Raw genomic sequence first — 14,317 nt, forward strand, 5'->3', positions numbered from 1 at the left:
TTTTTTATAAAAATATATATGTATATATATATATATATATATATATATATATATATATATATATATATACCAAGTGCATCTGCTTGACCGATCGGAATGACCTTCAAAAACACCAGCCGAAGCCTATAAAAACTATTTTCGAAAGAAAAACGGTAACATAAATTGAACACGCCATTACTCAGTGGTCTCGTGAACATGCGCACATGAATGTATGCATAATCCCGACTTTGAATTCAGCCGAAGCCTATAAAAACTATTTTCTCCCGAAAAACGGTAACATAAATTGAACACGCCATTACTCAGTGGTCTCGTGAACATGCGCACATGAATGTATGCATAATCCCGTCAAACTTTGAATTGTCAGGCTTGCGCCTTTAAACTGAATGACTGCAGGATCTGAGCGAACCATGTTCAACTAATAATGTATCTACCAGCTGCTTCAAAAATAAATGAGACAGAGACGTCTCTCAGAAATAACAGTTTTGGTTGCCAAATGAATCTTCCTTGGAAGGGGCCACTTGTGACTAGCCTCTTCAGATATCGCCTGCGTAGGGTTAGCTAGAAAACCGAGATTACTTGGAACGTAAGTATAACCTAATCTCGCAACCAGTGGCGCTCGTGCATCAAAGCCATTGCTTTCAATACGTAGCAGCCCAGTTTCCCGTCCCCTCGGAGCAATATATAATGCAAACTAAGTGACACTGCCATCCCTCCAATTCTTGGTTGCATCCCTCACGTTCCCGTTTTCCGGTGACCAAAACTGTAGCAGCTGTAACCAACTTACGTTTGTTAAATAGTTTATAGCTGATACGCTGAACTGAATCATGGTGGTCTTGGCTCGCTTTTAGCCTCTGGTCAGCTGTGTGGGATAGACACACGCGTGCCGCCCATCCGAACGACCAAAGATAATCACGGTATTAAACCGTGCTGTCTGCCGCTGGAGTGAGGGTGTGCGCCACAGTTTAAGTAGTGTTGGGATCAGTTCACCGTGGCAACCATGGCAATCAATATGCCGCTCCTCAATCACCGTAACTTTCTCCTTCATAACAGACGTGGCCGTGTAAGTGATTGTCCTGTGTATCCGCCTAGCTAACCTCATGTCTGACGATTAAACTGGTGAACAATGAATAAGTGGGATTTTTCTCAAAGCCTTGGGGAAAACCATCGAGAACAAGAATCGTTAGCTGATTTGTAGAAATCTAGACCGCTTCCCAGTGACCTCCACACTAATATGAATTGTACCGCAATTATGGATATTGCCCCACTAGATGAGTTAAACATTTGAGGACAATTTTCACCTCATTTCACTCGACGAAACTTCCCACCCCCTGCCCATTAATGACCATTCATCACGACCAAGATCCTCCTCCTAGGTCATCCGGAAGTATTCGTAGGACTTTATCGATTTTGTAGATGGTTGTTTAATATGAGTTGTCCTTAAGCAAAACCAGCGTGATGATGCATACTCCGCCAAAGAACCAAAGTTTTGTTGATGTTAAGCGAAACGACTTGGTCGTGATTGGTCAACCTAACCTGAGAGGATCACTATTCAGCAGTTTCCTCCCTACTGAGAATCACCATTTGTATATGGTCAAACAACCGCAAGAGCGATTTGTTACCTGAACTTTTAACAGAGGTGGAGCAATCACACCGCTCTTTAGTGTGCTTTTGTCACTCAGTTTTTCCGATCCGAGAAACCCTCGAATCCCGATTTTTTTTCTCACATGATACCAAAAGTTGTTCACACCATTCATTGGTAACGGATTTACTGTGGATACCATCGTGGGCAGTATGCCCTCATCTGAATTTCCACGGACAGAATTAATTCTATCTATATTTCCGCCACCGTCTCATAGGGTAAGCAAAGGTGTCTGAGGTATATGAATGTGATCCTAGCTATAACATACATTTTCTACCGAAAGCTGTCTCTAGTTTATCAAGTTGGACACGGTGATCACTACAATTTACGCACACCAATGGGGTCTGGCAGAATTCATATGATCTATGGCCTCTCAACAACCAAAGTATATGAACTAACTATTTTAATCCTACTCAAGACTGACTACAGCATGGGCTAAACTGCACCCGTATAAAGTGCTTCCTCGTCCAACGACCCTTCTTGTGTCGAATCTCTGCTTAAGACTGTGGCTGTGCGCATCACTTTTATTCATTATTCCTCCATCCGTTATACGACCACCTCTCCAGCACTACACAGTTGTCTATGCTTTCTGAAGATTTGAACAAAGGGGAAACACTGTATCATCTAAATGCTGAAATACTGTACAGTAGCACTTCCCCTTCATAGTGGAATAAAGGTCACTTTGACCCCACTTCTCCATCTGCGCTGTTATTCCGCTACTGGTCAGTGCGGAAAGTTATGACCCACAATATTCTTAAACTTACCGTATGTTTAACGTGGCTTATCGGATCCACACTTTGTTTGTGGCTGCGTAGGCGGTACTGGCGTCTTATTAATAGTGTACGGAAAGGCCTATCAAGGAATCCATGAACAATGGGCAGCTTGTTAGTGTCGTTTTTCAACCTCGACAGCATTGGGTAGTGAGTAGCTGAGCAACTATTCAGATTAAATAACGAATTCTGTACCATTTTGTACCACCAACAACATACCCATTCACCCATTTGAGGCGATCGAGCTTGACTGAAGTGATCGTGACAGAATCAGTGTGTTCGGTTGACTTTTATGGACTAGCTTGGTGAATTCTAACATCTCCCATCCACATTTTCGCTTATGAAATGAGACGCTTTCCATGCTTATCCTGTTCATTCCAGAAAGAAAAGTTTGTCAAATTACTCGACCAACTCCACAACTCGCTTCGTATCAGCCTGTCAATGTATCGAGTGAGTTCTTTTGTGATAGCATCTCTGATATTCTATCCTGGTGATGTTGTCTTTTGCCTCGGAACCAGTCTTGATATTTGTGTTGGTTGGTGCTCCTGCTGGTAGATTTTTTTCGCTGGAGTCGTAGATTTTGAACAAGTAAATTTAAGTGCAGAGTTATCTGTATCCCGTGGTCCGACTGGCGGGTTCGATATCGAACAATTATTTTCTAGCCAAACATTCCGTATTTACTAAATCGAGTCCTTAAATTGTGGCTTCCACACATGAAAAGTTTTAAAATTTGCGCACCAAAAGTAGGTTATTTAGACTATTGCTTAATCTCCGGGTTGTTCCTCGGGTTCCATTTCAATACTACCTTTTTCGTCGACACGACGGCCAGTGTGGTGACGATCGTGTTACCCACGAAACTTCCTAGTTGTGTGTCTTTATGACCTACTTAGGTGGCTCACATCGTGGATATTCATGCCTCGGTTGAGCTTTTAGTGCCCACATTACATATCCCCACTCACAGGTCACACTAATGGCCGGATACGAAGGGCCTTAAGCTAGCTCCAAGGTATCCCCCGACAATTTCCATAATTCGGTCGCACCGTTTCTCTTGTGAATTTATGAACAATAAATACAGGGGTTTTGTAAGACCATTCCTTGAATATTTTCTTTTTGTTCTACAGAATTCGTTTCCTGCTTCCCAACCGGATAAGTTACAAGATTTGAAGTCTACTGTGGATTTACTAACTAGCATCACGTTCTTCCGCATGAAGGTAAGTCAATCAGCTGCTCGCTTCAAGCAGTTTTCGGCCGCCCTTTTCAGCAACTTCTACACGTACAAAGTTTTGTTCTTTGTAATTTTCTCTGAATTTCCTGTCACACCTGCTGGGTTAGCTGTCTCCTTCCCATCCTCAACTCCCTTCTTACGTGCATCTGTCTAATGTTTTGTGTTATATTCCCCTGATACTTGGGGAGAATAATCATCCAATGATGTACAAACCACCGCAGTGCACATAATTTCCTAACCCATCTTCGATATTTCGGGTAGCACTACGGTTCATTTTGTCACGGCGCAGTCCTATCCATCGAAAAAAAAACTTTCACCGTTCGAATCCTTCTCTTCTGACAATGCTGCTTTCCCTATCTCGTGTGAGGTGAAAGAACAGAATCACACTGTTCGAACACTACTCATAGGTCCGATGAAAACTGTGGACAGCACACTCCCGCTCCCTTTTTCCTAGGGTTTACCAGGTATGCCCACTCCCCAGAATCTTCGCAGACATGTTCTAACTAAGCACAAAATTGCGCATATGTTGCAATGCTTTGATACTGACGGGAGACTCAGCGGAATTTCACTTAAATCATCTCCCGCCTCTAATATTTATTCATGTGAGGAATATTATCAATGATAGATTTAGGTGGGTTTCACATGAGACCCTCGTCAGCACCAAATGAGTGTTTATCGCAAGATTACATTCTTCGCTCCTTTGACCTCCTATGTTGAACTTTCGGACTCATCGGAAGTATTCTATCCAATTTGATCGCTCAATATATATATATATAATAGGTCACGTTATGTTATCCAAAGTTACCCCTTTCGAAGCCATTTCAACATCACCTATTCGTGATCCGATTCGCAGCTGGTAGACTGTGAGAGCGTTAAACTTCAGCTCGATCGTCCACCGTTTATAATACATTTTTGTGCTCCCCATAGTTTCATTGGAACTTCCTCGAGTTCCTGAAAATTTACGCTCAGAGTTCGCAAAGCCTTCCTCTACTTCACCTGAATGGTTGGACGCGATACGGCTGCTCTTGACCCGTAGTAACCCGATGGACGGGAAATGTTTGATGATTTCAAATGTCGCTCAACTATATCTTCCGCCATGGATCTTAGGGAGCCCGAGTCCTCAGCTGAAAGATCTGAGGTTAGATTACACCTCCATCCTTATCGCGGTTTGTGTAAACCGGTACTAACGCAGATTCAACAGCTCCAAATGCGTGTGCTGGCTTACCAATTCGTTATTCTTTGAAGTTGCGAATGATGTTTAGTGGTCAGATCTGATAATCGATCGTTTTTTCGCCGCTGTGGCAACACAGAATTCTCATTTCCTTGGTTACATACCAATGTGGTTCTAGGTGTGATCAGTCCCTCAAAGCCAGCTACTGGCCTGTCTGCTTATCCTTTTCCAGATCTGAGAGTTTCATGCTGATCACACTCGCCATATTTTTGTCATTCTCAAACCACTTATCTTACCATGCTGCTTATATCAACCGCACCGCCTTTTGAACTCGTTGTCCTGCATCTGATTGTGGACCTGTGTCGTCTAGCTGGCAACGCTTCATCCACTAAATGGATGAATTAACCTGAACAGCCGCCAGCACTTGGGGATCTTAAAGTGCATTCACTTGACTGGAATGACCACAGTGTACGAGATAGTCATGTGGATGGAACGACATCCTGGTATGCTCAGCAGAAGTGCACAAACTTTAAACGCGCACCAACTCGACGTCGCATTTAGGTAACGGATGGTTAATATTGCTGTTGAATATCTGTGCTTTTGTAAGTGGTCGGTTTTCAAACATTGTGAAGGGTAAGCACTACGCTGATGCGATTCCTTCGTAAAGCCTGATCGGTTGTGCTTTTTGCAGTTAAACTATGAAACCCGCACATTGAATTGCGTGTCATATGGTCTGTATATGAGATGCCACTGCGCTGATGCTAAAAACCAGTTTCCCTCTTCCCCATTTTCCACTTTATTTCCTCACTCAAGGTTCAAGAGCTGTCCAGTCCACCCAGGGCCAGTCAAGTAGTGCGTGAATGTACACGGGCTTGTATGCAAAGCACTTATCAATTTATCTACGAAAATGTCAATGAGGTCTATGCAAGACAGTTTCAGGTAAGGCTGTCGTATAAACTGATCGCTTGTGATGAAGTGTTGCACAACTAATACACTTTTTTTAATTCTTCAGCACTTTCAAGATATGGATTAATATTTCATCCCGTCCGTTTAAACTGATCAATATTTAGAATCCCGTTGAGTACTTTATGATTGTTTTTTTTTTAAAAAAACGTATTTTTCTGAGCAGCTCTACGGGCTGAATGAGTGCGATACTTCATTTTGCCGGATTTATAATCAAGTATTGACGATTCATTTCACCACTCCACCATTTGGCCTCTGGGAAATCTCAATGAGCCTCTGTGGATGGGCCCACAATCCCTCACTGATGCCTTTTCGGGAGGTCCAAGCTGTCATGAAAACTTTCGGTCATCCAGCAGCTGTTATTCTGTAACTTTGCTCCTCACGTGACTTGAACCATGGCGCGTCCATGTGGTCAAACTTGCCTCTATTACACAATGACTCTAATGAAAACATCTTTTTCTGCTTATTTATGGGCCTAACGTCTGTCTCTCTGACAATGTGTTCGGTTGCAACCCCATGTTATCCGGACGATCCTTGTGCTGCAACACACCCGTCATCTTGAAATACGTATCCTCAATACACTACTGTCCCTCTCATGGGTAGTTCAAAATAACCGCGCCACGCTCATCTCGTCTTTTAACTCTGATGAAATTCGATCGTGATACTGACTCCCCTCCAACTTATGTAATTCTCTACGTGTTCTCTATCCTCAGGAACCCGTGACCGCTGATGAAGGGGCTCCATCTTTGAAATCCTTGGAATTTTGGCATCGCCTGATCACTCTTTTGGTTTCAGTTATCGATGAGGACAAGACAACCTATGCGACAGTTATCAATCAGTAAGTTGTCAGTCCTGACTTGTCCTTCTGTATTTTCACTGCCGCCTGTTTGAACTACAACTAGAACGTAAACATTGCTGCTCTTCACTGCCGTCCGAGTGGTCCTCTGCTGACGACTTCGCGCTTAGCATTAGTAAACATTGCTGCTCTTCACTGCCGTCCGACTGGTCCTCTGCTGACGACTTCGCGCTTAGCATTAACCGTAAAATGTCCTTCTGTTTGCATCCCACAGATTTCCACAAGAAGTCAACATGGGTCATCTGAGCGCCATATGCATGTGGGAGAGGCTATCAGAGGATCTGCGTATCGCGTTGGAAGTTCACGCACGTGCGGAACAACGCTACTGCAAATCTTCTGACTACATGAATCTATGTTTCAAAGTCAAATGGTTCTACAACAAACATGTGGCCATTGCACCAGAAATGAAAGACAAAGTTCCCGAATATCCCCGGTAATTTGAATGCTTACATAGTCCTTTTTGGTTTAATGCCCTCCGTGTTTTCCTCTCAACTAGCACAAATGTGAAATTCTCCCGTCTAACATTTGTTTTTCGAACACTCGAGCATTAGTTCTTTTGCTCCCTAACTACACTTTAGTTGGTTCGAACCATTCGTGATGCAATGGCTGAATGAAAACGATGAGGTCTCAATGGATTTCCTCCGCAATGCGTACGAACGAGACAAGCGTGATGGTTTCCAGCGGTCCAGCGAACACGCCCTCTTCTCCAATTCTGTGGTCGACGTTTTCACGCAGTTGAATCAATGCTTCGATGTTATTAAAAAACTGGAATGTCCAGACACTGACGTTCAGGAGCGGTTTTTGAATAGATTTTCACGGGTAAGCACATTGGCTTTGAGTTTCTACACGTCTTCCCGAATTTTTTTCCGTTAAATATGATTAGATACACCATGTACTTGAATACACACAACTGTGAAGTGCATTGAGCTCATCCTCACTGTCTTCCATCAGAATCAGTTCAACATTATGCTAATAAGCCGAATTTTGTGCAGCTCCTACCAAGGACCACATCGAAGCTCTCTGAGATAAGCAATTCTTCTCAGAAAAGCACCCGGATCGTGCACCACCAGGTCTCCTTTTTGATATGTGCACAAAACCTGTTTTTCTACGAGTTCCCATCAGCACTCACTAGTCCACTTATTCGGCTTGCCAAAATGGGTTTGTGTAGTGTCCGATATCAGTGTATGTATGGAACACGTTGATTATGGTGTTCTTCCTACGCGTGTTTTTTCTACTATTGAGCTGTATTCTGTGCGCTTTTAATATGAAAGGTGCCGGATCTCATCACCTGTTTATTTTTCCTTTCTCAACCAGACTGTGAGCAAAGTTCTTCTCACCTATGCGGAAATTGTTAAAGCTGATTTTAAAAGCTGGGTGGGACAGCAGGAGGTCGCCTGCATAATCATGAACAACATCCAACAGATGCGCGTCCAACTGGAAAAAGTATTCGAGGCCATGGGTGGGAATAATTTGCCAGAAGACACGTTGACCGCCATGAGCGATTTGCAGCAGATGCTTCATCTAGTAATCGATGACTTGGCCGCACAGTATGCCCAACAACTTCAGGGTGAAATCGCCACAAAGATCAAAGAACTGAGCAAATTACTTCATCAGGTCAGTCAGCTAGAGCTCCAAGTTGTTGTGTTCAACTCTTAGCAAGTCATACTATCACGCATCAGCGGCAACCGGCTCATCCACTGTTTTTAGCCGCAGTAGTTGTAACAAGCTAGTTGCTTTTTTGTCTGGAGCGATGCACACGGCAGATCACATGGTATCCGCATGACGCTTCACACAAGTGTCCGTGCTCTCACTAACTTTTCACTCTAGCGAGATAGATTTTACCGACAGGTATTCCGTCAAGCCTTACATCGGTTTTCTGTAATTTGTTTCGTTGATCTCCATTCGGTTATTTTGTTTTAGTTAGTTGTCCTGTGTTGTCTGTCAATAGTTTTATAGTGGTTTATTGATTGGGTCGTTGAACAGGGTTGGTACCGTGACCTCTGACTCTCCTCATGCTGTTTCTTTTTAACAACAATGACTTGACCCTTCGTTATGCCCAGTAATGATATATCATATAGACATCACATGTTGACTTGGTGTCGGTTTAAAGCAAACCCCATTGAGAGACCATTCTCAAAGCACACAGTGATTGACCGGTTTGCCAACCTAGTGTGCCCTCACTCCATTCTATCTTATCCTATGTGCGCACTTGTTTAGTTGTCTATTTGGGAAAAACGGGGTCTCCCCCGCGGACACCTCTTGAAAAATGCACTCCGGAGGTATGTAACCTCTAAAAGAAGTTTACCGCTCCAGATCTTGAAGTGGCTCTTCCAAGTAATGATCTTCGATTGCCCCGCGAGTGCCGACAGACAGGGGAAAAAGCATCAAGATAAGCCAGTAAGACACCCATGTATTGGTTGAATGAGGCTAGTTGCGTAAAGCTTGCTTCAAAAGTTTACTAGCACTTGGTCATTCATGCCAATCTTCATAACTATACTTTTAACGCAGCAATTTGTCTTCTAGCAAAAAAAAGCAGTCTTTGGCTCCTTGTTTCCAATCCGGAGGTTGTACCATGACGTCTTCATTTCATACACGTTTAACTACGACTAATCATGTTAAACGAATAGTTTTCAGTAACCTCAATCCTCTTCCTCTCTTTCGCAGTGTTCACCGAATTCGAAAGCCAGCGTTGAGTCTGAAGCCGATCTGATTCTCCATCCACTCATGGATCATTACGAAGCCACCTTGTCCGCCTTGGCTGATTTGTGCGAGAAAACTGTGTTGAAGCGTCTGCTCAAGGTGTGTCAGTATTCTGTGGATTGAGGGACGCATGTATTTCGTTTCCGTCTTTGTTTCGTTTCTGTCGGGTTTTTTTTTCAAAAATTTCAGTCAGTAGAGCTATTTGATTCGGTGTCTGGCTCATCTATGGTCAGTTATTCCATATGGTTGTATCAACAAGCTGATTAACGTGCTCATAATCAGCTGATGACGCTGTCTTCAGACTGCGTTGTTACGGAGCATGATTGCTTTGAGGGTTATGCGCCTGGTTTTAATATTACGCACTTAGCTGCTGCATAAGAAAATACAGATCGCATTCATTCAAAGCAGTGTCTCTAGCCAATAAAAACCACTTGTGGAAGACAAGGAGTTTCCCTCTGTGCACGCCGATTTTTACGTACTCAGCATAGTAGAGCTATCCCATTTCCTTAGCTTTTCTGTGGTCAGTTGAAGTGCTTTACGGTGTTTTGCACTGCGAATTTTTCAGTTTTATATCGGTTGATATGAATACACCTTGTACTCATGAAATAGAATACAAAAAACAAGGAAGATAGTTGCTATGTTTCCTTTTAATTTAAAAAGAGCACCTAACGGCCTAAAACCCCGTTGGACAACATATTACAGTTCCCCTATAAACTTGCTTAATGTATCAACACGTTCCACATCTTTTTGCTCTGTGTTTCCCTGCTGATACTTTATAAAGGAGCACCAATTCACAAACATTTCTTTTTTCTGCTACCATAGGAGCTCTTTAAAGTCTCAATGCACACTTTAGAGAAGCAGGTCGTCTTGCCTACAGTTTCGGACCCTAGAGCGGTAAGTCGTTGGGGAGCCTCTCTCCTAATTGTCAGCGTGAGGATTCCGTTCACCCTGCTTCACTAACCTCCTCTATTCATCTTCCGTTTATTTCAGCTCTTCCTCAATTTGACTATTCCATCGACGGCTCAAGCAAAAATTTCCAGTGTTTCCCAAAGCCTATTAACGAATGTCAGCAGTCAGTTACCCGCCAGCCGAATCCTTCAGGTAAGTTGCTCGTCAACAACCTCAAGTTTCTACCACTGTGGGAGGATTGCGATAAGTTTGTACAGTACATTCTGGATTGCATCCTTCTGCATCCTTCTGTGAACTACCGTCCATGTTAGTTTTTGACGTGTGTTGTTGTTCAACGCATCGTAAGTATGCACCAGCCCAACTTTGGACAGCTTGCGTATGCTCATTCACTCTAGAGTACGCAATACCTTACGCTGTTCGTCTCAATAGCCGTATAGCCTCGAAGATAAACGAGCAGCTGACTAGCATTGTGATTAGCTCTAAATTGTTAGGTTCAACGATTTCTCCCCTTTCCTACAACCGGAGATACGCTTCTCGTGAGCAAGGTAGGAATTATTTTCTCATACATTCTGACACAATCACGTTGTGCATCTGATTAATCGACCTTTTCCTCTCTTTCACGCCCAGGACATTTCCAAAGACACCGGTGTGACTGAGCGGAACCTCACTCCAAGGCATTGTCAAATACTAGACATCGCTTTGGACGCTATCAAGAGCTACTTCCATGCTGGCGGTAGTGGTCTAAAGAGCACGTATTTGGATAAGTCACCGGAATTGCAGTCTTTGCGATACGCGCTCTCTTTGTACACTCAGACCACGGATGCTTTAATCAAGAATTTTGTGGCAACTCAAACGTCTCAAGGTACTGCATAGTCTTTTTTGTTCATTTGTTGCCGTTTGTGTTCGCCCATCACCAAGCACAAGTCACCGGATGAGTTAACTGGACCAAGATGGGTGTCGTAATGTTTTGGCATACGTTTACCATCTATCGGAGAGATTTTCTCAAGGCACCGCCCACGATGACGTAATCTAATAGGAGTCTGTCCGTTTGTAAGATTTTCAGGTGAACAACCAAATTGACCTCTGTCCAAGAATTGCATCTCCAGAAGGTTACACTCGCATTACTTGGCTGATAGTCTCAGCGTTATGACAGTCGTAGTTCAGATTCCGAAGTCGATCCACTATATAACTGTTTCTGTGGTTACGATCTATCGACTGAACATCCACATCGTCGAGGTTAAGAATCGTCTGTGTTCTACAACTCCCAATGTGTACGACAGATGTCCAATCACAGACAGTCTACGTCGAAAACATCACTTTTAACTGTATTTTAAAAACCCATTGTTCAGTTCCACAGAAGACAATGCTTAGCGTAATCGTTTGATTCAGAACTAACTGTTTGGTCTTCTTGTTTAATCAAAGTTTCAGAATAAGAATCGAATAACACCTAGCTGCTTCACCTACATTATGTGCGACTTGCGCGGGGGCGAAGCATTACTCCGAAACGCAGCTGTGCTCCGTCTCTGTTATTTCTCCGATCACTGTGACCATTCTGTAAACTTAGTTTGCATTCTGCACCTACTTTCTCAGATAAACCAGCCATCGAGGAAACTGTTGGAGAAGTTTCCATCCAAGTTGACCTGTATCGGCATCCTTCACATGGTGAACATAAGGTTATGGTAACAGGTGAGACATTTTCTGTGCTGTTGCAAATCATCAAACATCCAAATTGCGCACGCTTGTTTTCTTTCGTAGCTAACCGCATTAGTAAGCTTTAGACTGGTGTTAAACTCAGTTCTATACTACCTGGATCAGCACACAGATCCACACAAAGCTCAGGGATACACTTTTGCACACCCCCGCTCGACCTATTCTGTGCGGGTGATTGGAGATTCAGCTTCTTCAACAGCGTTTCATTTCCCTTGCATTATATGTAGGTTTGTCATCCAGTGAAATGCCTTCGAATTTTCTGTACCGTTTTCATCTTCTTGACCCAGTTCTCCATATGGTTTTGATGGTTATCTTGATGTGAGAGAGCGGGTACTTGTGGAGTTTGATTCTACTGTGAGTGTCGAATTTTCTAAAGTTTGTGATTGGAGCCCTGTCAACTCTGTGCTTGTCTATCATGGTTGTCCGTAGACCACAGCTTATGCCCTGGTTCTTCAAATCCGCTATTGTTAGTTACACCATTCCCCATGGCATCCCGTTAGCTGACCATCCACAACGCTCCAAGTAACCTTCAACTCATTGTACTTTACATTACATTACCCTATTCAGTCATCGCAGCCAACAACCTGAAATGGTCCGGAACCGGCGGATTTCGACCGTTTGTCGAAGTTGTCCTCGTTGGTCCACTGCTTGCAGAGAAGAAGCACCGATTTGCCACCAAGTCAAAGCCAAACACTTGGTCTCCCAAGTTCAATGAGACATTTACCTTGTAAGTCTCTGATTTTATGCAGCGTTCGTGTTTACCACCGTTCGGTCTAACATGCCTGCATGAATCGCGGTTGTCGGTTTGCTCGCAGACCTTGACAGTGGTTTCATCGCCACCGTTAATTAGGACTATTGCCGTTTATGAGTTAGCTATGAACATCGTGGTTTGTCAGAGGTATATTCCCCATATAATGCCTAGCTGGTCACTTCGAGTTGTGAATAGCGGTAGGCAACCTGTTACTTGATTGTTTGAATGCGCTCATTTGTTCGGTTCTCCCTTTTCTTATGTTATCAATGTCTGTCTCAAAAGTAGCCCATGACAGATGATCGCGTGGTTCACACTTTCACGATCAGAACATCAGAGAAGCCCGAGGACGAAACGCTTCTCTGATAACTACTCAAGTGAGATTGGATTTATGGAATTGTATTACATAAAATGCATTTTGACAAACGTCTTGCAACCCTGAAGGGAAGGCAAACGAGTCTCAACAAAGCTTTTTAGTCGTGCCGGTTCATACCCTTTATGAGATACTGGTAACTAACGTACATCCGATTACGAGTTTGCCACTGGCTGACGTTGCGATGTGATTCACCCACTCACTTTTTCTTGAACCTGAACCTTATTCCTTCATCTTACACTTTCAGTAGCTAAACGTCGAGGCTACCCTAACTCGCCCTATTTGCTTGACTAAGAATTCTTATGCTTCAACCGATGCCCATCGTTGTCGGAATTATAGGGATTTCATTAAAATTAAACCGCCTACCACTTTAAATCGGATTAAAGTCCGTTTGAATGGATTTCCCAGCTAAGTCGTGCCACGCTGGTACTCCTCCCCTCTGTCATTTTTTAAGCACGTCCCCTTCGACTAACAGAGCTTCGCTTATCAACTGCGGATAAGGCGAAAATCCTGAATTGAAGGTGATGGTAACTTTTTATAAAACTGCTCGTTCTGTCATAAAAAAAGCACAACAACTACATTTGTCTCCTTTGGGGGTTGTTTACTTTTGTTTGATTGAACACGAGTAGCAGTTATCCCGAAGGTTCAGCGGGTCGAAAATACAAATCCTGGTAAATGAAAGCGATGATATTGCTGTTGATTCTTCTACTGTTATTGTATTCAGTGGGATACCTCGTTTTTTGCCTTCGTTTTGCGTCCATACCCCACTTTCTGGTTTCGACCTGGACCCAAACCGTTGTCGTCGCGCACCTAGTTTAATGCAACGACGTGAGTGTGTCATCTTGTGACACTTTGTTTTTAGTCAGTGTAAGCTTTGGATAGGAGTACTGTTTCCTAACGATTTACTCGTGCATGATTCCATTTGGAATTAGCAGTACCTAACCCGGTATACAGAAGTCGGCTTATTCCCACGATTTGAGGTTTGTGCAATTCTATTGTCTTATTATGGTGTTCGTGGTAGTGCATTTGTTAGTAAACCTCCATTTGGCCTTTGGGATTTCGGCACATTACTTAACATGACCCACCTGATTGCTTGAATCAGTCAGTAACTGCAATGTGCTAGCTAACAGTGTATCCGTATGCTACATTCTTTGGCGCACAAATTCACCGATGAAACTGTGATCAAATCCAATCTCAACTGGCTGCAGCAATGCTTTTTTCGCAAGCAACTGTCAAGGTTCTATTCCCGCAGT

General features: G+C 43.3%; 2 protein-coding genes across 2 annotated transcripts in view; one reads left to right on the forward strand and one right to left on the reverse strand.

Annotated features, from left to right (window-relative positions):
- Positions 1 to 1,045, reverse strand: part of T265_07145 (hypothetical protein) — a gene marked incomplete at both ends in the record, with an annotated part of 8,060 nt that extends 7,015 nt beyond the window's left edge. Inside the window, one exon of the mRNA XM_009172589.1 lies at positions 879 to 1,045. Within this exon, the coding sequence (XP_009170853.1) occupies positions 879 to 1,045 (167 nt within the window). The remainder of the gene's footprint in view (positions 1 to 878) is intronic.
- The window catches only part of T265_14218 (hypothetical protein), a gene marked incomplete at both ends in the record, with an annotated part of 42,462 nt that extends 29,707 nt beyond the window's left edge, over positions 1 to 12,755 (forward strand). The window contains 13 exon segments of the mRNA XM_009172603.1: positions 2,791 to 2,859; positions 3,531 to 3,620; positions 5,619 to 5,744; positions 6,482 to 6,606; positions 6,839 to 7,057; positions 7,203 to 7,443; positions 7,939 to 8,238; positions 9,289 to 9,423; positions 10,147 to 10,218; positions 10,315 to 10,425; positions 10,861 to 11,095; positions 11,824 to 11,919; positions 12,511 to 12,755. Coding sequence (XP_009170867.1) covers positions 2,791 to 2,859; positions 3,531 to 3,620; positions 5,619 to 5,744; positions 6,482 to 6,606; positions 6,839 to 7,057; positions 7,203 to 7,443; positions 7,939 to 8,238; positions 9,289 to 9,423; positions 10,147 to 10,218; positions 10,315 to 10,425; positions 10,861 to 11,095; positions 11,824 to 11,919; positions 12,511 to 12,674 — 1,983 coding nt within the window.
- Between the last annotated feature and the right edge of the window lie 1,562 nt (positions 12,756 to 14,317).

Source organism: Opisthorchis viverrini, assembly GCF_000715545.1.
Source record: "Opisthorchis viverrini unplaced genomic scaffold opera_v5_159, whole genome shotgun sequence".
Lineage (NCBI taxonomy): Eukaryota > Metazoa > Platyhelminthes > Trematoda > Opisthorchiida > Opisthorchiidae > Opisthorchis > Opisthorchis viverrini.